Here is a 27,946-nt window from a genome sequence, read left to right as displayed (position 1 = left end):
GGAGGCAGAGTAGACGGCACCCAGCGGCGCGGCACCTCACAAGGGCCCGGATTACCCTCCAGGGGACCTCCTTGCCCCCAGGAGCAGCAGGGACGCTGCGAGTGCCCCTCCCCGCGAGCACTGTGAACTGTCATCGGCCAGTGCCCGGAGGGCTCATTTGGGGAGGCTGCACGTGGAGGGGGCGAGTGACAGAAGCCCGCGCGCACCGCTCGACGCGCATTCACGCGCAGCGCGAGACCCCTGCACTGACCCAGGGAAGGTTCACCCCGGCACGGAGCGCAGGTACGCACTGACGTGGAGGCGGGCGGTGGTAGATACCAAGAGAGGGAGGGGAGGCAGGTGGAAGTAGGGGCACACGAGTCCATTTTGTAGAAGCTGAAAGGAATCACATACGCACAGAAGTCCGTGGTTTTAAGTCAAGGTATAAACAGTGTAACTAATCGAGTATCAAACACAATCTTGTCGAAGTTATAAATTCTATGGGTCTAATCTTAGAACTCGCGACTGGTGGCTCGCGCACTAGTAAGTTCTCAACTGCTCGTAAGTAACCACTAGAATAGTAAGAAGTCCTGGCAGTATTCTTACCGAAAAGCTACTTAAAAAGCGGATTTATTTTACCGAGATATAAATAAAATGGGTCAGATGACCATAGCAGGGCTCTTCGCCAGGCGCAGGTTTTTTTGGCATCGCCTGGAACGCTGTTTGAAAGAGGGTTTCTTTAAAAAAATTAAAAAAATAGCAGGGGGCTTCAAACCATTTGCTTCCAAGAGGGCTTTAGTGTTACGGTGCCCAACAAAACACCACCGGACAAACGTGCCACATGCAGGAAGTATGTGCCCGGCGCCGCCTGCAGAACTGTATGCCCCACGGCTACCGCCTCTGGGACTGAAATCACAGGTTTTATGTAGCGCATAATTTGTTTTGCGGATCGTATGGCCACATATTAAGAAGACGCAGTGATTTACCGTAAGTCACAAGATAACGACTTGTTTTCTTGTGTCTTAATTAATTGGGGGATGGGGGGGGGGGGGCGGTTTAAACAACGCCAAAGGGTACCATATGGGCCTCCTCATACCAGTATGTGACATTATCGACGTGAACGTACACAATAAGCATACGTTTAACACCTAAAAATAACAAGCAACATATAATAAGCTATAATTAACTTTCGGACATTGAACCACCCGACGCATCCATTCGGACAGCCATAGAACTAACAAACATGTGACATTTCTTTGCGGTGTATTTATTATTGTTTATATATGCTCGCCTACAGAGAGTATGTCCTTGCTTTGCTTTCTGAGGTCCAGCCACTACCTGCTCCCCCGCCCCCCCCCCCCCCTTGTTTAAGTGGCTGTCACTGAGTTGTGTTTATGCAATTACATCTGCCTCGAGCACACCCTCCCCGCTGGAATAAGTACAAACTGCAGTGTTCCTGTGTTGTCTGTACCCAGGTCTGATCCCTTGCACATTGAAGACTTTGTTTGCATGACTCTCGCTCACACATCCCCTTTCTGTCTCAGCAGAGAGGCCTGCTCAGCGGAGGGGAGCCATGTACGAGCTGCAGGCGGCTGCCGGGGACTCGGAGATCGACGTGGAGAGCCTGGAGCTGGACGAGGAGAGCGATGCGCCCCCCAGCCTCAGCCCCCCGCCGGCCGGGGACACCTGCGAGGAGGAGGAAGACGACGAAGAGGAGGAGGTGCCGCTCGGGTCTCGCCCCCCGGTTCAGGGCACCCCGACGGGCACCGACAAGGGCTGCGGGGAGCAGAGGAAGCTGAGCCGCACCCCCAAGTGCGCGCGCTGCCGCAACCACGGGGTGGTGTCCTGCCTGAAGGGGCACAAGCGCTTCTGCCGCTGGCGGGACTGTCAGTGCGCTAACTGCCTGCTGGTGGTGGAGCGGCAGCGGGTCATGGCGGCGCAGGTGGCGCTCCGGAGGCAGCAGGCCACAGAGGTGAGCGGGGCGCTGGAGGTGGATGGGGCAAATGGAGTAAGGTTTGGGGGACAGTGCCAGGGAGGGAAGTCTCGGCTATGGATGTTGTGAGTGGGGCATAGAGGGCGAGTCGCACCAGGGGAAAGCAAGGCACTAAATAGAAAGGGTCACGGGGTGGGGTGTGACTCGAGGAAGTGGGGGCAAACTATGATGGGGCTCGGGTGGTTGGGGTGGAGAGTGTCGGGGAAGGACCAGGCCCCTGACGCAGGTAGGGGGACAAGAAGGACAAGGCACTGAGGTGACGCGGCCTCGAAGGATGAATGTCCGGGCTGGGACAGCAAGCGATTGCGGCTTGCTGGGCACGAGATGGGCAATAGAGGACAATTGAGATGCGCGGTGATGGGCAGGTGCGGGAGAAGCAGGAGGGACTACAAGTCTTGTAGTCCCTCCTGCTTCTCCCGCACCTGCCCATCACTGCGTCAAGTCACCGAGGACAGGCAGGGCGTTGGTGGCGAGCACCAGAGATGAGAGGAAGGCCACTGAGGTGAGAGGGTCCTGGGGGGCTCAGAATGTGGCACCGCGATACAGCAACCCACAGAGGCAGAGGAAACGGGCCAAAGGTTACAGAAGGATGCTGAACAGTTGTAGAGTAATGTCACTGAGGAGAAAATTGAAATGTCGACGATAAGCATCTGAACAACAAGAAAGTTAAGCATCTGTGCAGTTTAAAAAGCAGTGTCCTGGTCTGAAAAATGGCATGGATACTCCTTGTCCTGCCCCACGACCCGCAATCCAACCGGGCTTTATTGAGCCCATGACAGAATCTGCGTCTTGTGCCTGTGAGGAAAACACAAGTCCTGAAGCGCGGAATTAAACAGGGTACCTCCCAGATATCCTGCAGGGCAGCCATATGGGTAGGGAAGGCTTGCACCGTCTTCAGTGCAGTCATGCAGCTACACTCCCCTGGGTCCTACAGCGGATTCTGTCGTGTTTTTGTGTTTGCACCCCCTTGCTAGCCCGCCCAGGACCCAGGCCGAGACACAAACACGCACTCTCTCTCGCACAAACACACGAGCCGCCTGCGCGAATATGTCAGCGAAATGAGATTTTCGCAAGTAATGATGAAAGAGCACGTGCTTGACGATTTGACCTTTCATTAGAGGAGTTTTTGAGGAACGAAGTATTTACTTCTGATGGCAAGTTTGTCTAAAACAGAGGAGCTAGCAGTAGGGGTGCGGGCATTAGCGTAGCGAGTGTGTCTTGGGTCCTAGTGCAAGAAGGATCAGTGTTGAAAGGGCCCATCAGGACTCTGGGCCCTGCTGCCACTGCACCTGTTGCCCCAATGGAGGCCACGCCCCTGAGCGCGGGAGGTGCTAACAGCACCCCCTGCATTACCCTGCAGAAGTTCAGAAGAGGAATGAGCAATAAGAAGGCCTTAAGGTTTAGTTGTTATCCTTTTGTATTTGCTTTAAGATCAAAGACGGAGTTCAAGTGTAATGCGTTGTTTTGAAAACACTGCTGCTTATTTAAAATAAAAGTTGGTGTTTGATTTTTCCTTTCCTTGACTGCAGAGTCAGGGTGTTTTATACCTTGAATCTTGAATTCAATCTTGCTTGGGCGCAGGAAGTATGAAAGGAAATGCTATAGGATGTCAAACGTTTTCTAAAATAATAATAATATACTTGTAAATTAACTTTACAAACATTAAAAAAATGTATCAACAGCAAGAAACCTTTAAATGAGACACAGTTTTTTGCAATTCTGAGATTTAGTGGAAACAAAGAGTGTAATAAGATCAAAACCAAACCAGAAACTTTACTTGTGTAACAATGCACCATCGATAAATATGCACTGACAGTCGATGTGCGCTAAATAGATTTAGCAGTGAAGCTTACGACTGATGAAAATGTTCAGGCCATTTCAAGAGGGCAGTTATATAAACAATGTGCTCTCTAAAAAAGGTAATACCCTAGCACACCCCTGTGGCCCAAAATGCAGCACGATTTCCCATCATTATTCCGCCGAATAGGGGTGGCTCAAGTAATACTTTGATGTTTCACGGCGGCATGTTTTCACCGCAATAACACTGGTGACAGCACTCTCCACTCTGATTATTGCTACTGCTTAATGGTATTTCAGTCCCTTCGCGCGCGCACATATACACGCAAGCACCTTATCCTTGTGAAATATTGGTTTCATCATAATAACGGCAGCCCCAAAATAACTCAAAAGGACCATTGCCATCTAGGATTGTGCGGCAATGGAAGGCCAAAGTATTTTTCAGTTCCCAAGATTGTGCAGCATTATATGGCACATTCTCTAGCAGCATTTTATTCGATTTGAGCTAAAAATAGTTTTGAAACGAAACCTGCAAATTGCTGTAGGAGATTATGTACAAAAAATACATAGTTTCGCCCTAAAATTCGCAGCCACAAAATCACCTAATTTCACTGGCGCTAACCTTTCTTCCTTGTTTTATCAACACTATATTCATGAAAAGATAACAAAATGTAAACATTATATTTCAAATGAGTGCCTATTGTTGACTACATATTGAAGAGACTACCTTCAACATCCACTCCCTTTTTCAGACAGAATGTGCTTTTTTAATAATGCTGAGCTTTTTTATTTGCAATAATCTACATTTTTTTAACCACAAAATGATTGCTCCCTGTTTCCTGCAGACAGTATGGTCCTGCATCTCACTTGCTATTTTCACTAAACATTTGCATGTCTGATAAAACAAATTTGCAAGCGAATCCCCCCAAAAATAAACATGTAAGATAATGTATTATTACTGTGATTGGGTTCAGGGTTAGGCTGGCCTATAGGGCAGTCATGCAGTTTCTAATGGGCTGGTCTGGTCTGACGGATCAGTGTGTAGGCCGATTTTTTTTAAACATCTATGGGCTGGTTTAACGGCCAGGTGGGTCAGTTTGTATTGTTGATTCACCTGATATTACCATTTTTTTGTCTATCTGGTTCGCCGAAGGGGTGGCTTTTATTATTGTGCCCTGGCCTTATTTTGTCCCAGTCGACCCTTATTGCTTTTCTTGTTTGTAGATTGGTGGCAGCACGGCCTGCCTAGCACAGCCTTCACATAACACCAGGTCCCACCTCTTTACAAACATTTAGACTTTGATTTCCTCTTCCCATTACAGAGCACTCAGGTGTAATTGTTCCTGGAAGCACTTTCAAAGACATTAGGAAAGTTGTTTCCCACTTGAGTGTATTGTTCTGCAAACACGCGTTTACCTTCTGTTCAAAGCGCCCGTTTATTTTTAGAGACGCAGATTCGGCTCTGCGTTTTAAACTAAAGAGTGATAAACAAAGGTGGTGCCTGCCGGGGAGTGAGGCCCGCTGCGCTGATGAAACACAAACACAGGCGGTCTCGGCGCTCCGCAGATGCACACGGTGATCGTGTTTTCCCCACAAACAGGCGCAGCACCCGGCTGTTGACCCTGCAAACAGCACATTGCCAAGCGCGAATATCATGAAGCGCGCCCTTAGGACCCGGGCCCCCCGGGCCACGCCCCCGGTCACGTGATCTGGGGCGACCGGTCGCCCAATCGGCACTCGGTCGCCCAAGTACTTCCGGGTCAGGCACACGTATGTCCGGCTGGGGGGGCAGGGGGCGGAGACCTTTGCCCTATTTAGGGTCAGGAACCCTGGCTTCTGTCTCTCTTTGCCCTCTGCCACCCCAGCTGACGACCTCGCCGGGCGACTCCTTTTTCCACCCCCTACCTTTTTACTTGTAATTTAAATTTAAATTGTCCCTTCGTCCCTTCGGCGCTCGCACCCCCCGTTGGATTGTCGAGGGAGTGCGAGGAGCGGCTTGGAGGCGGCGCTGGTGTTCCGGAGCCCGGCGGCGAGGCTCGGCGGCTGTGGAGAAAGTCGGCGGGAGATCGGCGCGCTGCGACGGAGAGACGCCCATTATTGCCAGGTAAGGGGCCGGGAGTTCTGGGGGGCCTGCTTGCAGCCGCTGATTGCGGGAGGGGGTTCGCGGGTTTTTTGGTGGGCTTACTTCCGGTGGTTGGTGGCTGCCGGTGGGGCTCCTGGGGTCCGGGTACCTTGTGGCAACGTGGGCGGCTCGGCTGGGGAGCGGGGGTTGGTATTTGCACGGGAGCTGGGTCAGGTGCGCAGGGCAGCAGTGGGGGACTTAATTGGAGCGCCCACTTCAAGGAGTCAGTTTCCCGCGCAATTTGCGTTGTTTTGAAAGCGGCTGTGTGGGGAAATTAGTTATCTAAGGCATCTCGGAAGCACAGTTTCCCGCGCAATCCCGCATTGTGATAAGCAGAGAGCGATGCCTCCCAAGAAGGTCAGCCATAAACGAAAGGGGAAGGACCCCGAAATTGCACAACTATTGAAGCTAATGCTGGCGAAGCTAGGTGAGGATCAGGAGAGCGCAAGCGATAGCGATGTCTCCCAGGAGGAGCCTGAGCAGGAGGTCATTAGCGAGCGACCGCGTAGGGAGGGGGTGCCACCAAGGGCTGCTTTTCCCCCCTTAGTGAAGAAGCCCAGGGCTCAGCAGAAGCGTAAGGGGAGTGCATCACGTAAGAAGTCTCATGGCAGGGTAGCTGGGGGCGAGAGACCAGTCGGTCCCGCCCCTCTTCCGTTTGAGGAGATACCTGCTACTGCATTGGAAGATTTGATTCCTACCCCCCTCATACCAGTCTTACCAGGTGGGGACCTACCGCTAGGAGCGGGACCTACGGGGGGAACTCCAATACCTGCAGTAACGCCAGCTGACCCAGTGAGTTCAGCATTGGCAGAGATTAAGGACGCACTAAAAGCATTGGCCCCGGTGAATCCGCACCAGGCTGTGATGGGAGTACCACCCCCTCAGCCAGTGGTAGCGGCAGCAGGCGCGCAGGACCCGATGGCGGGGCTCTTAGCATCTGTAGCTAGTCTAGTGGGACAACTAGCACCCCCGGCGGCGGGGCAGACTCCCAGCACAGTGGCAGCAGCCCCGTGGGCACCAGGGCAGACAGTGGAACAGGGGGCGCTGTTAGAAATCCAGAGGCAATTGGCACTTGTAGTTGAGGCGCGGAGTGCGAAGCCCAGTGCGACTACAGGAGCGACACCAGCTATAGCGACAATGCCTATTGGAGGTAAGGCATGCGAGGTGGCGGCCAAGGCCGGGGAAGCAGGGTTAGTGGCGGGGGTGTGTCACGGGAATGTGTTATCTCAACCTGGAATGTTAGCCACGCATGTGTCCACGGAAATGAAAGAAAAAATCTGGAAAGGGGCGTATGTGGATATATTTGCGCTCATCAGACCTACTAGGAGGGACCTGGAGTTCAGGGAGAGGGAAGGAAAAGAGGGCTCCTCCAAAGACAGGAGGCTGAGGGTTGAGGAGTCTCTTACTAATTGGCTCTTTGGCTTTCATGTGTACACGACGGTCTTGTTGGAGAAAAGGCCGGAGTTGGCGATTCCATTGGTTTTCTACACAAATAAGATTGTGAAAGCGCATGCGACTCATGGGGGAACAGCATGGTTGGATTATGATAGGGAATTCCGGTGGGCTAAAGAGGAGAACCCGAGTATTGGCTGGGACCAGGTGGAAATTAATGCCTGGCTTGAGAACGTTAATGGTGGGGGGCACCACACCAAGCAGCCTTTTCGGACTTCACAGGGTGGCCCAGGGGAGAAGAAGGGGGCTTGCTGGGCATTCAATAGGAAGTCATGCAATTATCCCACAGGCCAGTGTAAATTCAGACATGTCTGCTCCTATTGTGGTCACTCCTCGCATCCAGAGTCTAAATGTAATAAAAAGTTCAAAGAACGCGGGGGGGCTGGGAACAAGGAACGCAAGCCTCCCCAGCAATAGGCTTCCTTCTCCTGTAGACATAGGGAAATTGATTTATTGGCTCAATCAGTACCCAGATAGGGCAGCAGCCAAGGTTTTGTTCAATGGTTTTTCTGTAGGTTTCCGCATTCCCGCCCTAGGCGTTCCTCCTGTTGACCGATGCAACAATCTCATGTCAGCTAGAATGCACCCAACAATAGTAGCAGCAAAGGTAGAGAAGGAAGTGGCCTTGGGTAGGGTGGCTGGCCCTTTCCCCGCTCCTCCAATGGCAGGTTATGTTTGCTCCCCCCTAGGAGTAGTACCTAAAAAGGATCCTGGGCAGTTTAGGATGATACACAACCTCTCAGCTCCAAAAGGTTTCTCTGTGAATGACTGCATTGACCCAGCCTTGTGTTCTGTGACATACTCATCCTTTGATGCTGCTGTGCAGCTGGTGAGGGAACTGGGGCCGGGGGCTATGTTAGCAAAAACTGATATCGAGTCTGCCTTCCGTCTGTTGCCGGTGCATCCCGAGGATTACAAACTGTTGGGTTTCCAGTTTCAGCAGCAATTCTACTTTGATAAGTGCATGCCCATGGGTTGTGCTGTGTCTTGCAAGTATTTTGAGACCTTTAGTTCCATGCTGCAATGGGTTTTTTCGCACAGGACAGGTTGTGTCAATGTGGTGCACTATCTAGATGATTTCATGGTGATGGGTCCGGCGGAGTCAGGGGAGTGCGCTAGAGCACTCAATGAACTGGTGTTGATGTTCCGGGAGTTCGGGGTCCCCCTGGCCCCCGAAAAAACAGTGGGCCCGGCCACGTGCATGTCCTTTCTGGGGATAGAAATTGACACGGTGGCGGGGGAGTGCAGGCTGCCTGTGGACAAAGTTCAGGCCTTTTCCCGAGCGATTGACGCCACTCTGGCGGGACCTAAGGTTACTCTTCACCAGCTCCAGGTACTTGTTGGCCAGCTCAATTTTGCCCTAAGAATCATTCCCATGGGGCGCCCTTTCTCTAGATCCATAGCCAGGTCAATGGGTGGGTTAACGCACAAACACCACCGTGTTCGGCTGAGGGCAGAGGTGAAAGAAGATCTTAAGGTTTGGCGCAGCTTTCTCAGCGAGTTCAATGGCAGGGTGGTGTGGCCTGCCCCTCCTGTGTCCAGCTCGGAACTCGGCCTGTTTACTGATTCGGCCGGCAGCATCGGTTTCGGGGCCATTTTAGGCCCTGCCTGGTGTGGAGCAGAGTGGCCAGCAGAGTGGCACAGGACAGGACTGACTAAAAACATAGCATTCCTAGAACTCTTTCCTATTGTTGTAGCTGTGACAATTTGGGCCGACCGCTTTAGGGACAGGGCAGTAGTATTCTGGTCGGACAACATGGCTGTGGTGGAAGCTATCAACAGGCAGGGGGCCTCCTGTGTGCATGTGCTGAGACTGCTGAAACAACTGGTGTTGGTATGCTTGAGGCTGAACTTGACTTTCAAGGCGGCACATATACCGGGAGTTGACAACAATGCTGCTGATGCTTTGTCTCGTTCCAAGTTGCAGGAATTCCGGAGGTTTCACCCGCAGGCAGAGGAGCGAATGACGGAGTTCCCACCATCACTGTGGACAATTGGTGCCCCGCATTAGCGGGGCTGGTAGGTGCTTCCATGAACGATCGCACCAAAAAATCTTACCAAAGGCATTTTAATTCCTACAGGTCTTTTGTGGAGGAGGCTGGGTTGCCTCAATTGTTTGCCCCAGATGCTATTCATGGGTACCTACAGACATTAAGGGATCAGGGCAGGGCTGTCTCTTTCGTTAAAGCTAACTTGTCAGCAATAGGCTTCTTTGCTAAACTGGCAGGAGTTCGAGACCCGGGTGGCTCTTTTTTAGTCAGAAAAGCTGTGGCGGGCTGGGCTAGACTTGAGGGACCTAGGCGGGATTCTCGTAGGCCCTTGACCATCCCGACCTTATGTGCTATGGTGGACCTTTTGCCCTTGGTCTGTGATTCCCCCTTCGAAGGCACCCTGTTGGGGGCGGCCTTCACTTTAACCTTTTATGGGGCATTCCGTCTGGGTGAAGTGGTAGGGTCCTCTAGAGTAGACCAGGAAGGGGGCCTTCAACACAGGGACATTTGCCTATCACCGAGTAGTTTGGCGGTGACTTTAAGGAGATCTAAGACCGACCAATTGGGAAAAGGGGTCACCATTCGTCTGGGTCCTGCGCCAGGGGTCTCGGCCTGTCCGGTAACCCGGATGAGAGCGTATCTGGCCCTGCGCCCAGTAGGGAGCGGGCAGGCCTTGTTTGTTCATGAGAACGGGGACTGTTTGTCCCAGTTTCAGTTTAAGGCGGTCCTGGGATTGGTGCTAGCGCGACTGGGTCTGGGAGATGCAGGATACTCTTCTCATTCATTTAGGATTGGCGCAGCTACCTTGGCCGCAGGGGCGGGCCTGCAGAGCGATGCGATTAAAAGGGTGGGGCGCTGGTCGTCCGATTGCTATCGCAGATATGTGAGGCCTGAACTGTTGTGATGATTGATCAATGATTGACTGTGACTTGTGCCTGACTTTTCCATTTCTCTTCTCTGAATTAGTATGCCCGCAAAACTGGTGTGGGTGTTGGGGCACTCGTTCGTGCGTCGCGCTACGGTGCGTTTACATCAACGGCGAGTGGTGAAACCGGCAGACTTGGGCGGGACCGAATTCCTGTGGCGAGGCATCGGGGGCATGCGAATTCGTCACCTGAGGCGGCTCGTGGAGGAGTTAAGAGATCAAGAAGGGCACAAGTCCCCAGACTGGATTATCCTTCACTTGGGGGGGAATGATATGGTTGATCGTGGTCGATTGGCAGTCAAAGAGGCGTTGCTGACAGAGTTTGCGTGGTTAGGAAAGATCTTCCCATTGGCCAGGATTGCTTGGTCAGCAATGATAACGCGCAGGACATGGGGCCCAGGAGTCCGCGCAAGGTCCTTGAACGTGTCAGTAAGGCGACTCAACGGGGAGATGGCAAGGTTGTGCTCAGTCAAGGGCCGCTTGTGTCACATTCCGCACCGGATGATCTCGGGAGAGGCTATGTACCACAACGACGGGGTGCATTTGTCGGACTTGGGCACAGACACATGGATAAAAGGACTTTGGTCATTTATACAGAGCGCAGGTGGGGAGGGTGGCAGACCTGAGGGCCTTGGCCACCCTTGTGGCGGAAGAGAGACCTGCGATCAGTGACATTGACTAACACAAGGGACTGCCTTACGGACTCCATAGGCCAGCACTGAGGGGGGAGACGGTAAGCTCTTCGCTGGGAAGATGTGACCACCGGCTGGGGAGGCTAGGGCGACAGATCACGAGCCTCCTGGGTCCCTGGGCAGTCCGGTGGTCGGGGAGTGGGCCCTGGAATTGGCGGACAAGGATCAGAGGGTGGGGCCCACTTCTCTTTGACGCAGGCGCGGTGCACCTGGCGTGGTAGGCTCAGTGCGAGATGCGAGCCAGAAGGCCCCTTGGTGCTGGGGGGCGATGAGAGAATTTGCATTTATGATTTTTGCAGTTATGAAGATGAATATTAAAAGTGTCTGTGATGATGATGATTATGCATGTTACTTTGCTTTTGTCATGTTTATGATATGTTGAAATTAAACATGGCCTTTTTATAACCCACTCAATGCTTTGAAGGATTCAATTGTGGGTTAGTATGTCAACTAGGGGGGGCGGGGCCATGCTGGGGGGATCCGGGTCCTATGCCAAGCGCGAATATCATGAAGCGCGCCCTTAGGACCCGGGCCCCCCGGGCCACGCCCCCGGTCACGTGATCTGGGGCGACCGGTCGCCCAATCGGCACTCGGTCGCCCAAGTACTTCCGGGTCAGGCACACGTATGTCCGGCTGGGGGGGCAGGGGGCGGAGACCTTTGCCCTATTTAGGGTCAGGAACCCTGGCTTCTGTCTCTCTTTGCCCTCTGCCACCCCAGCTGACGACCTCGCCGGGCGACTCCTTTTTCCACCCCCTACCTTTTTACTTGTAATTTAACTTGCGTTTTAAACTAAAGAGTGATAAACAAAGGTGGTGCCTGCCGGGGAGTGAGGCCCGCTGCGCTGATGAAACACAAACACAGGCGGTCTCGGCGCTCCGCAGATGCACACGGTGATCGTGTTTTCCCCACAAACAGGCGCAGCACCCGGCTGTTGACCCTGCAAACAGCACATATCCTCCCGTGTTGTGGGTGCCGTTTACCAGCAGTCTGAAGACACTGTTGGTGTGCACTTGGCTGTCGTAGAATAATAGTGCAGCGCTGTGCTGTATCAGTGTATCACCCTCCTGCTCCCGTGCCAACTCCATCCACGCCTTGCTGGTTTTGATGCTGATAACCCCTAGAGTCTTATAGACCTCATAGGTTAAAAAAATGAATCCTCTAAAGCGAGCTAGTTGGCATGTGTAGGGGCTAATAATATAGATGAACAGCGGCATTGCAGAAGCATTTAAACTAAAAGAAACCATCATGTATATGAGTGATCTACGCGTTTAAAATGTCCACGTCGCAAATAAATGCGCGCGAATAGACGTCCCACGAAAGTGACGAAGCCACGTTGTTGAGAGTAGACTTACTATTAGGCAGTTTTACAACTTGCACAAAGTGTTCGGATAAATATGCCCCCCCCCCCCCCCCCCCCTCCCGTGGCTCCCGGTGCTTCATTTCTTTACCGCTGTGTGCACCGTGCGGCCGCCCCTCCAGCAGCCAGCAGGGGCAGGAATTAAATGACTGAAACAGGGAGGAGGGCTGTGGGACAGCTATCCATTCCAAAATAGCAACTAGTGGGCAGGGTACCCACATGGAAATTGGGTGGCATCATGAATGACTGCGTCGACTGTTGAAAGGTGACAGTTGGACAAGAGACATAAACACTACGGCATATGTACGAAGCTCGCGTGCAGACCGTGGGCAGTGTGGCTGTGAGGTGCGAGATTTGTCTTTGCATATTTGAAATTTTGCAGAGCATGGACTAGATCCACAGGAAGGAGGCTGCAAAACGATTTACAACTGAATAAAGACACCGAAATGAAAGTGCTTTTTTAAAACTCAAGTTTAGTACAGAAGGCATCACTCGTGCAGGACGCCCCAGACAGTTGATGGTGTATAGCTTAGACTGTGGCAAATGCGAGGAAGCCTTTAGCACTGCGATGCACGGGTAGAGATAAGAGAGAAGTACAAGACACAAGAGAATCCATAGCCTCGGGATGCTGTGTGGTGTGACCGTCCTGTACCTTGCATTTGGAAGGTTTGGAAGGCTGGTGAATCGGAGATAAGTGGGAGGAAGAGGTTAGAATTCAGGAGGGAAGGGAACAGGGTCGTTTACAGAACAAGAGGCAATTTTAGAGCACTGGAGGTTTTGTGTCAGTTACTTTGCAGAATCACGCCTTTGTTAAAATAGTGCCGACTTTGAAACCAAGTTTAAAACACTCAGACACTAAGAAAGGGCCTGGACCGCCGCTTAAGTTTCTGCTTCTGTGCAAGACAGGAAGCAGCAGTTCCTTACTTTTTAGGTCTCGCGTAAGACAGCCCGATTGTTCTGTTGCCTGCAAGAGATATTGTTTTCTACAAGTGGTTTGCAGCCTGCCCATGGCTTAAATTTCGTTGGCTTCACTTCACTCTCATTTGACGCCTCCTAATTGGCCAGAGCATGCCCGTTTTATTTCCTTTTGTTTCATTTGGAGCATGGACCAAGTACTCATTACTTCATCTTGATTAGTTGGGCTTCAGGTATTATTTTTCTTTTGTCTTCCTCATTTCATATGTTGCTTCCTCCCTTCCACTCCCCATTGTGCGTGTTGCATCTTCCCGTGTTGCCTCTTTCCTCCCATCCCTCCTTGTCCATGTTGCTTCTTGCCTCCCACTCCCCCCTTTTCCATGTTGCTTTTTCCCTTTTATCTCTCACTCTGCCATTATCTGTGTTGGCCCCCCACTCGCCATTAGAAAAAAAACACAATGATGCAGCCAGCCCTGGCTGCTTCATAGACATTTTTTCTAAGTTTTAGCCATGATGTACAGGAGCCACACTGCTCTGCAGCAAAGCTAAAACACATTAGCAAAGCTAATAGCTCTCATAAAGGCGAGACCTATTGGTTTTGCCAATGCTTGTTTTTTGGTATCTAGTGCTGTTTTCTACCTCTTCTCCAGTCTGCCTGAAGTGTAAGGGCAGGCTTTCTGTAAACAGGGAAAGGCGATGAAGCAGCTGAGTGGCAGCCATCTTGCTTCTTGGCTGTTTATCGTGTGACAGTGGGAAATACACATCAATGCAGTTTGATGTCCCATCCAATAGGCAAGGTTTGTTCAGACACTTCCAGACGTTGACAAAATGCACAGTATGCATTTTGTATATACAAAGAGTCATATTTGTTATATTGTAGTAGATGTATAGAGGACACATTCAGTATAGTGTACAATTAGGAAAGATTGATGTGGTCACCAAGAAAACATATATCCAACCGGATGCTTTAGCATACATACAGGACAGTGGGTGACCTAGGTAATTTCCAATAGTTCTTCAGGCCAATTAAGCAAGCACCTACTACAGCTGATGTGTTTCATCACAAAGGGCTATGTAAAGGCTAATAGTATTAGGAGCAGTATAAAGTTCTGGTCAAATAAAGTTGACATATAGTCAGTTGCAATAGTATTGGATAACGATAGGTTGACTGTAGATTGTACTGTAGAGATGTAAATTATCCAAGCAGCCGTTGATGTGATGAAGAAAAATTACGCTAGTCCAGGACATAAGTGTGTTAACTTCTGTCTGAAGCGACTGTTCAATAGACAACTCTGGGTCAGTGGGAGTGAAGGAAGGACAACCGGATGGAGTGGTGGTTGAAGTTAAATGACACAATTCTATGGTAAATTTGGACAACTTCATACTTTTTCGTGTTGTGATAAATTTCAGAATTTGCCTGACAATAATTGTGTAATTGAAACTTTGTCCACCCCTTGTATCAGGCAAGAAGGTATTTAAGTGGTTCTTCTTGAGTAGTGTTCTTAATCAACTCCAATTTTAGGAGTGTTTCGTGAGAATGAGGGTGTAAACTAAGTGGCCTGTTGCTAGACCCAAGACATTTCTAGATGAAAGGGACTCCCACGTGGGACTGTTTGCTTTTGTGCCAGACATGTCGGGGTTCTCATCTGAAGTGCTTTATATAAGATGCAGGACACTGTAAATGTATTTCATGCTTCAAGTGTAAGTCACATGGGGGAAGCTAGAGCATGGTTGATATGACTGAACTCAAACGAATGTAAGATAGCTTTGAGAGGAGTAAGGTGACACATGGGCAGTTCGGAGGGTAGAACCGTTCCATATTCCATATGGGAGGGGGCCATGATCAGGAAGCTCCTATAGATCCCTCAAGAGAATTGGAGGATGTGCTGTAGCATCCGCAGCTGGTAGTTTCCGTTCCCATACACTGTCTTAACATATGACCCTAGGTTGAAACAGCCCATCCAGTAACCAATGTCACAGTAGATTTTAAAAACCTAAGCAGACATCATCAAACAAAGTGACATTCACTAATGCCTATTTATGGGAATTGTTATCAATGCTGGACTGGGTATAGAGAGTTGCTTTACTTCTCTATAATGGAAGACCCTTAAACTTCGAGTCAGGAGTGAAGCACAAGTGACAATTTTACGGCAAAACCTGGAGTGCTCAGACCATAAATACATCCTGCGACATGGTCACTATTCTAATTTTGAGCAGAGGAAAATTAATTCCGTTTTTTGCGACTTTCATTTAAATGCAATGCAAGTGGATCCTTTTATAAGGGCCTTTTTGAGGGCAGATGGAGATGGTGTGTTTGTCAGCATTGTTGGAGCTCTAGGTTGATAACATGAGATTTGTAAGATCTTTTGAAATAAGGATGGCCATCCTTCTCGGGATCATTAAGGATACAGTCTCCGGTCCTGAACTCTCCACTTACAATGCATTGTTTCAGGAATGTTATTGTAATTAGTTCAATGGACCCAAACCAAGTCCACAACCCTCAGAGTAAAGGACTGGAAAGAATATCCGTAATGACATGGAAGGAGGCAGTTACTTTAAATGAAATAGATGGGATATTTTACAGCATGCCAGTGCATCAGTTAGATTTATAACTTTGATGGAAATACTTGTTCCCATAGCAATTAGATATTTGCAATAAGCACTAATAAATTTGACCTCTACTTTTACTAGCTGTTTAGTTATATATACATAGTTTGTATTAGAACATGAACCATATAGGGTGTTGACTTTGTTATGTGACTTGTATACCCGTTATGGATTATTTATATCTAAGCCTTAATTTTTCTTATCAAAAACGAATACAATGAACGGTCTGCTAAATTTTCTGTCAATTGGGTTATCTCCTGTCACGTTATGGTCCTTGGAAACAGGCACAGCGCTTCACATTATGTGATGTATTTCTTTTGGATTCCTTCTCTGCAGGATAAGAAGGGCCTGTCGGTGAAACAGAACATCTCTGAGCGGAAGGCAGTGTACCAGAGGCACGTTAGGCCGCCCAGCCTACTGGCCAAAAGCATCCTGGAAGGTGAGAGGCCTCTTCTGGCATGCACTCTGTAGGTTTTGGGGACTGGTGACAATATTTAGTGGAGACAGAACAGGCCCTTCCCCATCACTGTGTTTAAGCTCCAGATTAGAATGTGAGGAGTGTGCATAACACCCGCTACCTTCCAGCATTCGGTAAAAAACGTTGATGGAGGCACATATGGACTATGATGCAGCTCATCATAGTCCAGAACTGTAAGTCAGTATTATGAGTGACCTTAAGAGAATGTAAATGAAAATAGAGAGATAGGTAATATTGTTTTTTTGGAGGGAGGGTGTAAGATAAGGAGGAGGTAGGTGAATATTGCTTACCTCATAATTTGGGAACCAAAGGCCCAATGTACTCAAAACAGGTTGCAAAAAGTAGTTGCAAATTGTACACTGTCTTTTTGCGACCTGACTCTGATTTTGCAATGCGACCTGTGTACTAATATGTGGTACAAAGATCTCTATTCCTAGGTCTTCACAGAACAAACTACCTAATGACTAAGAATTAAGAATGCCACTATGTGCGACCCTCTGTTATTGACTGCAAACAGACAAATGGTGGTAGAAGAAACAATAGACCACAATTCCTTTGTATGGATTTCCAAATGTGAAACTTTACATTTTTTTAAAACAGCTCATGCTCCTTAAAGGAACTGATGCTGCATTTAAACAAATGTTTTTGTTTGGGAATGCTTTGGTTTGGGAGCAGGCAGTGTTCTGCTGGATGATTAACCGCTCCACCCGAGGTCGCCCAACATGATCCAATTTAGCGCCATCCCCTGTGTGTATCCGTCACCACGTAACTTTAAGGTATCAGTAATTGATCAGTGATTTAAATCCAAATTGATGTCTAAAACCATTGATGCTTACCATTTCGACTCACATTTAGGAGGTATTCCTTCTCATGCTTCCTCATAACTGCAATTTGGAATACCCAAGAAACATCCATTTTGTGAATTGGACAGCCTTTTCTGACCTGCAAAATTGGTTTAGCACACTGCACATTACACTTTTGTGTTCGCAAACCCTTTGATTTTGCGCATCACAAAGTTTGATCATTCAAAAGGGTTTAGTACATTGTGCTCCTAAAGAGTGAACATGTGAAAGCATGGGTTTGTGTAGGTGCTGGTGGGCAGAGGTGACGAGGACATGGGAGAAAGGAGCTCAGAAACCTATAGTTATAAATTAAATGAGTGAGGAGAGAAAAGTCATTGAAATGAGAGAACACGCTAAAGAAAAGGACATTTGTATCAGAGGGAAGGTGAAGAGAGAAAGACAGGGGCACGGGGGGGGGGGGGGGGGGGGCAACCCACCGGAGAGACAAAAACAAGAAAAGTAGACCGAGCGGCAGAGGTATAGTGAAGTGAAGGAGAGAGTAAGTGATGGATATGGAAATTCAGGGAGAATGAGAGACCCGAGGAAAAGAGTGAGAAAAAGAAGCGTCTCTGTCCTCTCTTGTCAAGTTGCTCTGATCTGGCCCGTCGAAGCTCTGAGAAAGGCTCCTCGTATGAGAGGGTGATTGTTAACATGATGATGATAATAATTATAATAATATTTACTATTAATAACGTTATTATAATTATTTGTTATTTTAGTATTTAGTATTAATATTATCAACTTTGTTCTTATCTTTATTTTATGAATTAAACTACTACTAGGATTAGTATAAATATTACTATTCATGCTATTATTATTACTTTTAAGTTTAACAATAATATTGTTAATAATAATAAATTAGACGTAATTACAATGATAATAATAACGATCATAGTAAAACAGTTCATAAGGATTCTATGTAGCTATAGAATGTAGAAAATGATGACCTAATAGATTCGTTCATATATAATTTCTGGTAGCTTTATTTACCCTGTTTGGAAGTGGTATATTAGCCCCTTAGGAATTCTGCTGCGATTGCAGTAGCCCTGGGGCTTTTTCATCTTTTCTTAAAGCAATAATGGAGTAATTGCATGTTTGGCCAAGTTGGACAGGAGGACAATTAAGACTTTGCATGTGGTGTGTATTGGTCTCCTGCGTGCCATTCAACACTCCTTCGGGGCCTGCCTTTAAACCCATGTTTGCAAATGAGGTGCGGAAAATGTATCCATTGAGTACACACACACGCAGCTCTGCACGGAAATCCCTGCAGGGAGAGCAGCTCGCCAGCAGAGGGCAAATGTCACACAGGAGTTGCACAATCGGTTCGGGCTAACTCCAACAAATGTTACACGTTTCTCACAAAAAAAAACAAGCATTTACAATGCAATGGTTTCGCCTTTGGAAAAGTTAGAGTTATTGGCATTGTAAATGACAAAATTTGTATTTGTGTTGGTTTTGAAAACAGATAAATAAATGGCATTGTCATTTACATTGCCATTAGCTTAATCTCTGCAATCACTCTGCACTCTCTAGCACTCCCTAGAACTCCCTACTCACTCTGCACTCCCTAGCGCTCCCTACTCACTCTGCACTCTCAAGCGTTCCCTACTCACTCTGCACTCTCAAGCGCTCCCTACTCACTCTGCACTCTCAAGCGCTCCCTACTCACTCTGCACTCTCAAGCGCTCCCTACTCACTCTGCACTCTCAAGCGCTCCCTACTCACTCTGCACTCTCAAGCGCTCCCTACTCACTCTGCACTCTCAAGCGCTCCCTACTCACTCTGCACTCTCAAGCGCTCCCTACTCACTCTGCACTCTCAAGCGCTCCCTACTCACTCTGCACTCTCAAGCGCTCCCTACTCACTCTGCACTCTCAAGCGCTCCCTACTCACTCTGCACTCTCAAGCGCTCCCTACTCACTCTGCACTCTCAAGCACTCTGCACTCTCAAGCACTCTCCACTCTCAAGCACTCTGCACTCTCAAGCACTCTCCACTCCCTCTGCACTCTCCACTCCCTCTGCACTCTCCACTCCCTCTGCACTCTCCACTCCCTCTGCACTCTCCACTCCCTCTGCACTCTCCACTCCCTCTGCACTCTCCACTCCCTCTGCACTCTCCACTCCCTCTGCACTCTCCACTCCCTCTGCACTCTCCACTCCCTCTGCACTCTCCACTCCCTCTGCACTCTCCACTCCCTCTGCACTCTCCACTCCCTCTGCACTCTCCACTCCCTCTGCACTCTCCACTCCCTCTGCACTCTCCACTCTCCACTCCCCAAGAACTCGCGTTTCTCGCTCAGATATGGACAAAAAACAAAAGTACTCCCTTGGGCATCTCACCCACTCTGTGAGTTCACACATCTCCTACACAGCAGCAACCCCAGCAAATACAACATTTCTGCAGAACTGCAGCACAGAAGAAACCAAACTGCGATTACCCGAGGTCCTCCAGAGTATCCCCCTGTCCTTAACATCCTACCCACGCTCAGGGCAGAAACACCCCCGAGACTGTCCTCGTCCGTCTATGCCACACCCAGAGCAGACTTCACCCTGACACCAAGCGAAGAGGCGGCGCTTCCATCACCATCTCTCCCACCTTTGGAGCGCACAGATCACCTCACTCGCCAAGAGCGCTCACAAACATTACACGCTGTCCTGACACGCCAGTCAATGTAAATTAATTTTTAAGAAAAAAAACATTTACCTAGCGCAGTAATAAACAAGACTACCTGAACGTGAATTTTGCCTCGAGTGGCACATTCAGGTATTCTTGTTTCTCTGCCATCAGCCGTTTACCAGTGCTCGGAGCTATATTTATCTAAAGCATTCACATGGCTCAATATGCTAAATAAATAATATTTTATAGTGTGGGGCCCACGGCTGCAGCTCTTCCTCCGCTGCTGCTGGCTTTTAACTTTAAAAAAGATTTATTTTGCTGCAAAAGTAAAAAGCCAGTCGCTACGGAGGAAGAGCTGCAGCCGTGGGCCCCACACTATAAAATATTATTTAGCATATTGAGCCATGTGAATGTTTTAGATAAATATTGACCATAATGATTAGAATCACGATACAAAGTGAAAATAATCACTGACACTTACCAGGACGGACAGCCTTCATTAATCCTAGAGGAGACATGCTGCGCAACACGCTGCTTTCTTCGGTCGTTGGCTGATGAGAAGCCCTGCAGCTGCGCAGTTCAGGGCGGGCCGCGTTAAAAAAAACAATGCTTATTGGTCCGAATGTGGGGTGGGCACACACTTGAAGATTCGTCAAGGAGGGATGGGGCGGGCTATTAATATATTTTGCAATCGTTCATTGGTAGCTCATGAGCGATTGCAAAATGTGGTGTGACAGTGATCTACGCCAAGGCAGGGACCCAGGAAGTTTGATTTTCTGGCGGTAATATGTGGCATGTATAAAAGCAGGCGCAAAGCAGCTGCATCCAATTTGAAATGATTTTACCAGCACGTATATTCACTGGCAATATCAGCTCTTCACGGGGGAGGCTCGGACCCTACTCGGAGTTTTGTGAGCAGCTCGCAGCCAATGTATACCCATATTGTATGTTGATCAGAGGCAAGAGTTTGGCAGGGGGGACGGTGTCCACACGGTAAAATAAGTGGGGGGACGCCGTCCACCCGGGGACGCCGTCCACCCGCGTGGTACCCCACTCGTGCCCTGAGCGAGAACATTATTCCCAGAGGTATCTTGACATTTAAATTGCTTCCTGGAGACTCCTGTATTGACAAGAAATGTAGCAGAAGGTGGTTTTATTCCTGAGTACACAGCCCCTCAGGGTGAGGGGGTCCCCAAATCATTGTAGTTTGAAAAGCCGATTCCCATGCGTCCCATCCGCCAAAAGAGACAGAAACTGGCCGTGGCGCTGGGATCTGCTGTTTCTGTGCAGAGAGCAAAGAGAAAGGAGGACATGGGGCAGGTCTGGTGGCTCAGTGAGCTAAAGCAGCCACTGCAGGGGCCTGTGTTCGACCTCATGCTCACAGGTTTAAATCCCGGCGGGTCCGCTCGGCCTTTCATCCATTTGAGGTCGATAAAATGAGTACCTTTGAGTAACAAACATCTGTTATTCAGCGCCAGGACACCTTCGGGTAGTCGTGCGCTTTACCAAAAACACCTATTACTTAATGAACGTAGCGCGCTCCTGACTCGCATATGGAGCCAGAAAAGAAAAGTTAAGTGGGCCAGCACTGCACCACCTACAATACAGAGAGCACACAGGCCTCGCTACTGCCTGAAGGAAAGTAAACAGAAATACAGTCCTGAGTGGGAAACCTGACCACCAGGCACCTGCACCACAACAGCAGACACAAGCAATACCCAAAAAACTACAGTGAAAAGGAGGCCCTGCGCTTGTAGACGAGGGAACCCTGCAGCAATCTTCCCAGAAAGTGTCCGTGTGCTGAGGTCAGTGGGCCCGGTCAAACTCGGCTGGCGGCAGCATTTCCTGGGGACTCAAGTCTGTTGGCAGCAAACTGACAGCCCACCCTGCTACCGCAGCATGCGCGGACTCCAGCCCCTGCAGCGTAGCCCACGTGCACACTCAGCGCTGATGCGAGAGAACAGGCAGCGCCCACTGTGATCCTCTGCAGATAACGCCGCCAACTTGCGTTACTGTTCGTTTTACTTATGACTGAAGGAACGGCAGCCAGCGGGAGGCCAAATACCCTGGCAAACAACCTGCTCTATTCTCTTAAAATGCGGCCCCTTGTAAACCCAAGACAAGTTGCATTCATCAAAATTACATCCATTTCAATTGCTTGAATTTCGCAATTCAACAGACCATCACAACCGTTTAATTGTTCCCGGTGGCCGTGCGTCTGGGGTGCGCGGATGAATCATCGTAACATTTCAAACCTTTCTGTTAAGTCCTCTTTCGCCATTTTATCAGGGAGACAGCCAGGGCTTCTTGGCGCCCGGCAGCAGTGACCGCTACCAGCAGAGTGTGTCTTTAAGGGCCCGGCCCAAGTTCAGTGGCAACAGTGCACATCTCCTTTCCGAGTGTTTTCACCCCGAAAGAGTAGCTCAAGCGTCAAGCCCTCCCCGGGAGACCCCATCTCCAGGTCTGTTGTTGTGCAGGCAAGATACACACCCCCACCCAACACACAGCCGCACTGTTAGGAGGTGCGAAAGGGCAGCCAGAGGGCGAGAAACCAAAGGGAGCGGAAACAAAAAACACAAGCACTGGGTAAAACCAATAGATTTTGCCTAATTCAAAAGTGCTTCACTTCTAATCTTACCGTTACTGGTGGTGGGCCGGGGGACACAGTCGACACACACTGCTGGCTACACTACAAACTGCCTAGTGCCTTTGTAGGTACGAACGATGCTACAATTGATAAGGCAGTGGCGGCCTGGTGGTGCTGGCGGCTGTGATTGAGCTGGGGCGTGGCAACAGGTGCAGGCAAACTTATAAGAAATCTGTGCACAGCCCCTCCCCCATCAGAACCTCCAGCCCGGCCCCAAGGCGCCCAAATACTTAAGGCTAAATGAACACCACTAAACGCCGCCGTGACTCATACTAGGCGGGATACATACGTGTAAAAGACACTGCGTGGCTGCACCGAGTTAAAAAAGGTACATTTTAAAAAATATTAATGTGGGCGTGCGCTGCAGGTGCGTAGACCCGGCCCTGGGAAAAAAGTGCCGGTGCTAAGCACCGGCTCAAATTGGTTATTGGGGTCGCGTTCAAGCACGCAAGGAACTGTATTTCACGGCGCTCTCCCGTACAGCGATTAGTTGGCTGAGGTGGTCACGTACAAAACAAGTCAGGTCCCGGGCCGCGCTGTGATTGGCTGACGTCACGGGGGTGTCCCGGGCCGGCAGCCAATCACAGCGCGGCCCGGGAATGACGTCACGGGGGTGTCCCGGGCCGGCAGCCAATCGCAGCGCGGCCCGGGACAAAGGGGCGGGGCTTAAAAAAAGCCCGAGAAACGCCCCCGAATCGCGTTTTCTCTGAGAAAGCGTGATAGACAGCCTCTGTCTTCCAATGGCTAGCCTCCATTTATGGAGCTAGCCAATTGGAAACCGAGGCGGTTCTAACCTCACTACTGAAGACAAAAGATTTCGACTGGGAGGGCTTCGCCCCTCGCCAAAAGTCGAAACCTAAAAAACTATTTCACGTCAGTTGTTCCGTCCCTAAATGTCTTCCCTGCACTGTAGTTTGCGCTCTGTCTCAGATCAATCACGTAAACAGACAGGGTTTTTCAGAGAATACTATCCGGGAGGGAGCGTGCGTCAGACGCATAAACGACGCATGCTGGTGAAAGCGGCGGGGGAAGGGCCACCACCTGTTAAACATTAGGGACGCTTTCCAGTTTTCTTCGGAGATAGATAGTATTTAACGCTAGTTAAACATTTTAAATGGGAAACGACTTGGCAGGCGTAGTTCAAACAGCAGGTTACTGCAATGCAGAATAATCTATTTCCATTTAATTTTATTTGCAAATGAACCTGCCGAGGTTGTTCTTGGGTAAACACGACATAATGGGATCCTCAAACAAAAGTCCCTGCTTGCTTGGTGAGGGATGAAACCCACGGGCCGTTTGCTCTCCCAGCGAACCTTGTTTACATTTGCATCAGTCTGGGGAGAAAGTAACGCCTGTCGTGTGTACCAGGCCTCCCGCGAGCGCGCCCTGTCCGGGCCTCTGCAGGGATGCTGAAATGCGCTTGATTTTTCAACACGTATCGTAAAGAATGTGGCAAAACTTTACTATACACCATGGCCGCCGTGGCTTCTGAGGTACCTCATTAGAGCCACCCCTGTAGTGTTTTCTGCGAAGTATTATGATTTTTTTCAAGACAGCAAAAGCCCTACTAGCGTTCTCCCCACTCTCTGCACCTTGAAATCTAGCCTTGTTCTTGCTCCTTGCCTTTTCTTCTGGTTCTATCTTAACTATCTCTCTTTTCTTTTCTCCTTCAGCTGTCCTTGGATTTCCCTAACGTCTGTACACTTTGCATATAGCAGCTCACCTACAAAGAACTAGAAATGAAGCCTTACATAGGTAGAGATATTTTATTTGGTTCCGGGGTATGACGTAAATAATAGATTTACTTATAAAACGGCATGAGTACCTGCAGTGTTTTAACTGATCAAGATGTTTTACTTTAAGATTGGCAATGCTTTTAAAATCAATAATTCATTGAATGCCATAAAATGTGCGAATAATGGTTAGGGCCATTGGAATGATGCGATTGTGCGGCTGTGGCTTTTTTGCATCGTTATGGATTTGCCCCATTTGACACATAATCCATATTCTGCTGCTTAATCTGCAGATTTTAACAAACAAATTGTTTCTAGCTCATACGGTTCAAAAGTTATTAAACAGGCAGCAACATGTGTTGCCTCTCAATGGAAGGCCCTTTGCATAGGTAGACTGGTCACCTGTGTGTTCCTTATTGCTATATTTGGGTTTGAACTAGTACAAAATGGGTGCAACCCATGCCCAGACGATGTTACCAAGTGTAAAAATGATAAAATAATGAAGTAATACTATCACCAAACGTGCCGCATTATGCTGTATAATTTAACTAATGGGAAATATAGAACAGCGTGACAGGTTTTACATGTGTGAAAATACTTAGACCCTCATTATGATTTGCCTGGGGCAGTATTCCCTGGGGTAACTGCTCCAGTCAACTAAACATTTTCTAGGTCCTCTGGGCTCAGAATTATGGGGTTCACAAACTCCAGACCCAATAATTTCAGTCCTGGAGACACCAGACCCGACTTGCTGCTGCAGGCAACAGTACAACCCAGCCCCTGCTCGACCCTGGGGGAGGGTGGGGGGGGGGGGGGGGCAGGTGGGATAGAACACATTGCTCCCCATGGGCAGACACACGCTGGTCCAAACCCCCTACCCTTACTACAACCCCCCCAGTGGACCACTCCTGACACGCCGGAATTGAGAGAAACAACCCCATAATGGACCTAGGATCTCCAGTTCCGAGCAGTTATTTGACATTCCGGGAAAAACTTTCAGAATATCTGGAATTAGATGTGGGCATACTGGCCAGAATCAGGGATTCTGCCCACTCCCCAAAATGACTACACCGAATTCAAGCTAACTTGTAATGAGAGCCTTAATGGGTCCATTACATTATGATGTCCAATGCTGTCAACTTTGTGTTCTGGTGACTTAACACACCCCTTCCCCGTGGCCTCATGCATGCTTTGTATGTAACTAGAAACACCTGAGGGTATTTAAATCAAGCTATAGTGGAGGTCCATCGCATGACAGAATTCGAGTTGGTGGACCAAGAGTAGTGTGTTAGCACAAACATCCGATGTAGCTTGGTTATGAGTACTGCAGCACAGTTGAGCTAGGTCTAGTGAAGGTTGATACTGCTAAACTTCAGAAAATACAACCGCAGCAGTGTGAGTGCTATGAAGAAGGTTTTCTAGCGTTGCACTCACTGTCGTAGGTACTGTTGAAAAGTAAGTATTTGCTTCAAGACAATCGACCCTATTTTCAAAGACATTTATAGCCATAAACACAGGCTACACCCCAAAATAACTCAATTTATGCCTGCCCGGAATTTCCAAAAGGATACTTGGAGCATGTATGGTTTTACCACTACTTAAGTATATACCACAAATGTGCATTCACAGACTCACTTCTGACCCCTTCGAGCCAAGGGAAGGGAATTTTCAGCCAGGATTTAGTCCAGCAAAGGTGTGGGAGTCATTCCCCTTTGAGGGTGGGAAGGTAAATGGAAAACCCCTAAACTTAGTGAGGGTGTAGTAGACGGGTCTTCTCCACAGGGAAAATGCTTTCCCTGTAGTCAAATTTAAAAATGTGTATTTGCACAGAGGGCTGCATTTTAGCAGGGAAGTCCTGGTAGTTATGTAAAGCTAGGACAAGCGTAGCTGTTCAGGCATATTCATGAAGAACAGAACAGAGTTATCTGGCTCTAGTGTAAACCATATTTTTTTAATACATAACATGGAGAACACGAATTTTGTACCCATTTTTATGTTAAAGTATTATGGAACGGAGCAAATAATTTGCCCCCACTTCGTTATTCATTAAAATATGGGAATTCATTTAATTTGCTCGTTTAACTATTTCTCAAGCATCAAGCACAGTGAAGGCTAACATTGCACTATGTCTGTCCTCAGATATATTCTGTTGCATTATTTTCAACTAACAAAATACGTTCCTCCGTTTCTTTTTACACAAGCACCAAAAATGGACCAAATGGTAATCTATCCATTTCTATCATAGTGCAAAGTTTTTTTTTAATATGTTCCATTGCAAATTGTATTGTTTCATTGACAAGGGACTTGAATTTGCCCCTTTTCTAAGGCAGGCTGCTCCATAAATTAACCCATGTACCTATTGTTTGTAGGATACCGACCTGTGACGGCAGATGCCTACTTGGGTGGCAATGCTCCTTTGCCAGCCCCGGTGAGTGATCGGATGCGGAAGCGGAGAGCATTCGCCGACAAAGAGCTGGAGCACATCATGCTGGAGCGAGAGTACAAGGAGCGGGAGATGCTGGAGGCATCCCAGGCCCTCTTCTTGCCAAGCCGTCTTCTGCAGGCAGCTGAGTACAACTCCTACAAGAGCAGTGCAACCTACCCACCGGCAGGCCCTACTGACCCTGCCCTTGCCAAGGACTTCTGTGGCTTCCTGCCCAATTGCCTGGACCTCACTATGCAGTACTCAGGCTCCGGCAATGTGGAGCTCATCTCCTCCAATGTCAGCGTGGCCACCACATACCGACAGTATCCCCTGCCTTCTAGGTTCTTGGTCTGGCCAAAATGTGGGCCCATCAGCGATGCCCTACGCTACCAGCAGTGCTTGTTGAATGCCAGTACTTTGCAGGCTCTGAAGCCTGGAACTGCCTGGGATTCTAGGATGACTGTCCCTCTACAAGGCTTTGATGGCCAGGTTGCCCCCAAAGTGTCCACTAAGCCAGAAAGTGGCATTCACCAGCCTCACTCTGAGCCCCGTTGTTTGCAGCAGGAGAAGGACCGCTCAGCTTTCTCTCCTCCTAGCAGGAACTTCTCACATTCAGCTGAGGCCAAGGACTCTGGCCTGCAGGAACAGGTCCTAGGGCAACCAAGCCAAGAGGCGACCCGGCCACCGAGATACAGCCCCTTCCACTCCCTGTTCCAGCAGGCACTGCATGAGAAGGTGGGGCCAGAGCTCAGGACTGTCATAGCGAAAGAGACTTTTGAGGAGGCAGCAAAGAAGTACAGGGAGTGTACAGTCAAGGAGGCCCAATCCAAGTACAAGTTCACCATAGACCGTTGCACAAAGGACATCTTGGTCGCCCGAGAGGCTGGCACAAAGCGCCCTGCACATGAGCCTCTGCCATTTTCAGTTGAATCTATTCTCAAGAGGCCTTCCTAGGGTGCTCATAGCTATCAAGTGTCCTGTTGCCCCATGCGTCTGCCACTGCTGGTCGCAAGTTCTGCTTGTCCTGGAAGAACTTGTACAGTGGCAGAAACAGAATGTAAAACTGCTTGACCTCGTCATCACTTATTCTATAAAAGAGACTGTTTGGGCAAGGACAATTCTTGCTGCATATGATCCATCCCACATTGTGTATGATATGCATGTTGCTTTTCAATTTTGTAAATAAATATATTTAAATATTAAAGTATGATCTTGGATTTTGCTAAATTCCTTTTGGATTATTTTGTATCAAACGTACAAAGCAATTGTGTTATTCTCAGAATTCGTTACAAATGGCATGTTCTGTCCGTGAGCCTTTTATGGTTGTAATTGTGGGAGTTTTGTACCATGCAGGTGCTGCAACTCCAATGAC

General features: G+C 48.9%; 1 protein-coding gene across 2 annotated transcripts; it reads left to right on the top strand.

The window, feature by feature from the left end:
* DMRT2 (doublesex and mab-3 related transcription factor 2) lies at positions 1-27,798 on the top strand. Of its 2 annotated transcripts, none has more exons than XM_086961221.1 (4): positions 1-282; positions 1,527-1,951; positions 16,168-16,270; positions 26,519-27,798. In XM_086961221.1, the coding sequence occupies exons 2-4, from the start codon at positions 1,553-1,555 to the stop codon at positions 27,526-27,528; spliced, it is 1,512 nt and encodes a 503-aa protein (XP_086817347.1). In that variant the 5' UTR covers positions 1-282; positions 1,527-1,552; the 3' UTR covers positions 27,529-27,798. The 2 variants fall into 2 exon arrangements, with proteins under 2 accessions (XP_086817347.1, XP_086817348.1); XM_086961222.1 differs by having other exon boundaries at positions 1,524-1,951.
* The last annotated feature ends 148 nt before the right edge of the window (positions 27,799-27,946 follow it).

The sequence above is a fragment of the Lissotriton vulgaris genome, chromosome 3_1, assembly GCF_964263255.1.
Source record: "Lissotriton vulgaris chromosome 3_1, aLisVul1.2, whole genome shotgun sequence".
Classification (NCBI taxonomy): domain Eukaryota; kingdom Metazoa; phylum Chordata; class Amphibia; order Caudata; family Salamandridae; genus Lissotriton; species Lissotriton vulgaris.
The sequence above is the reverse complement of the archived record's forward strand: the minus strand, read 5'-3'. Positions and strand labels throughout refer to the sequence as shown.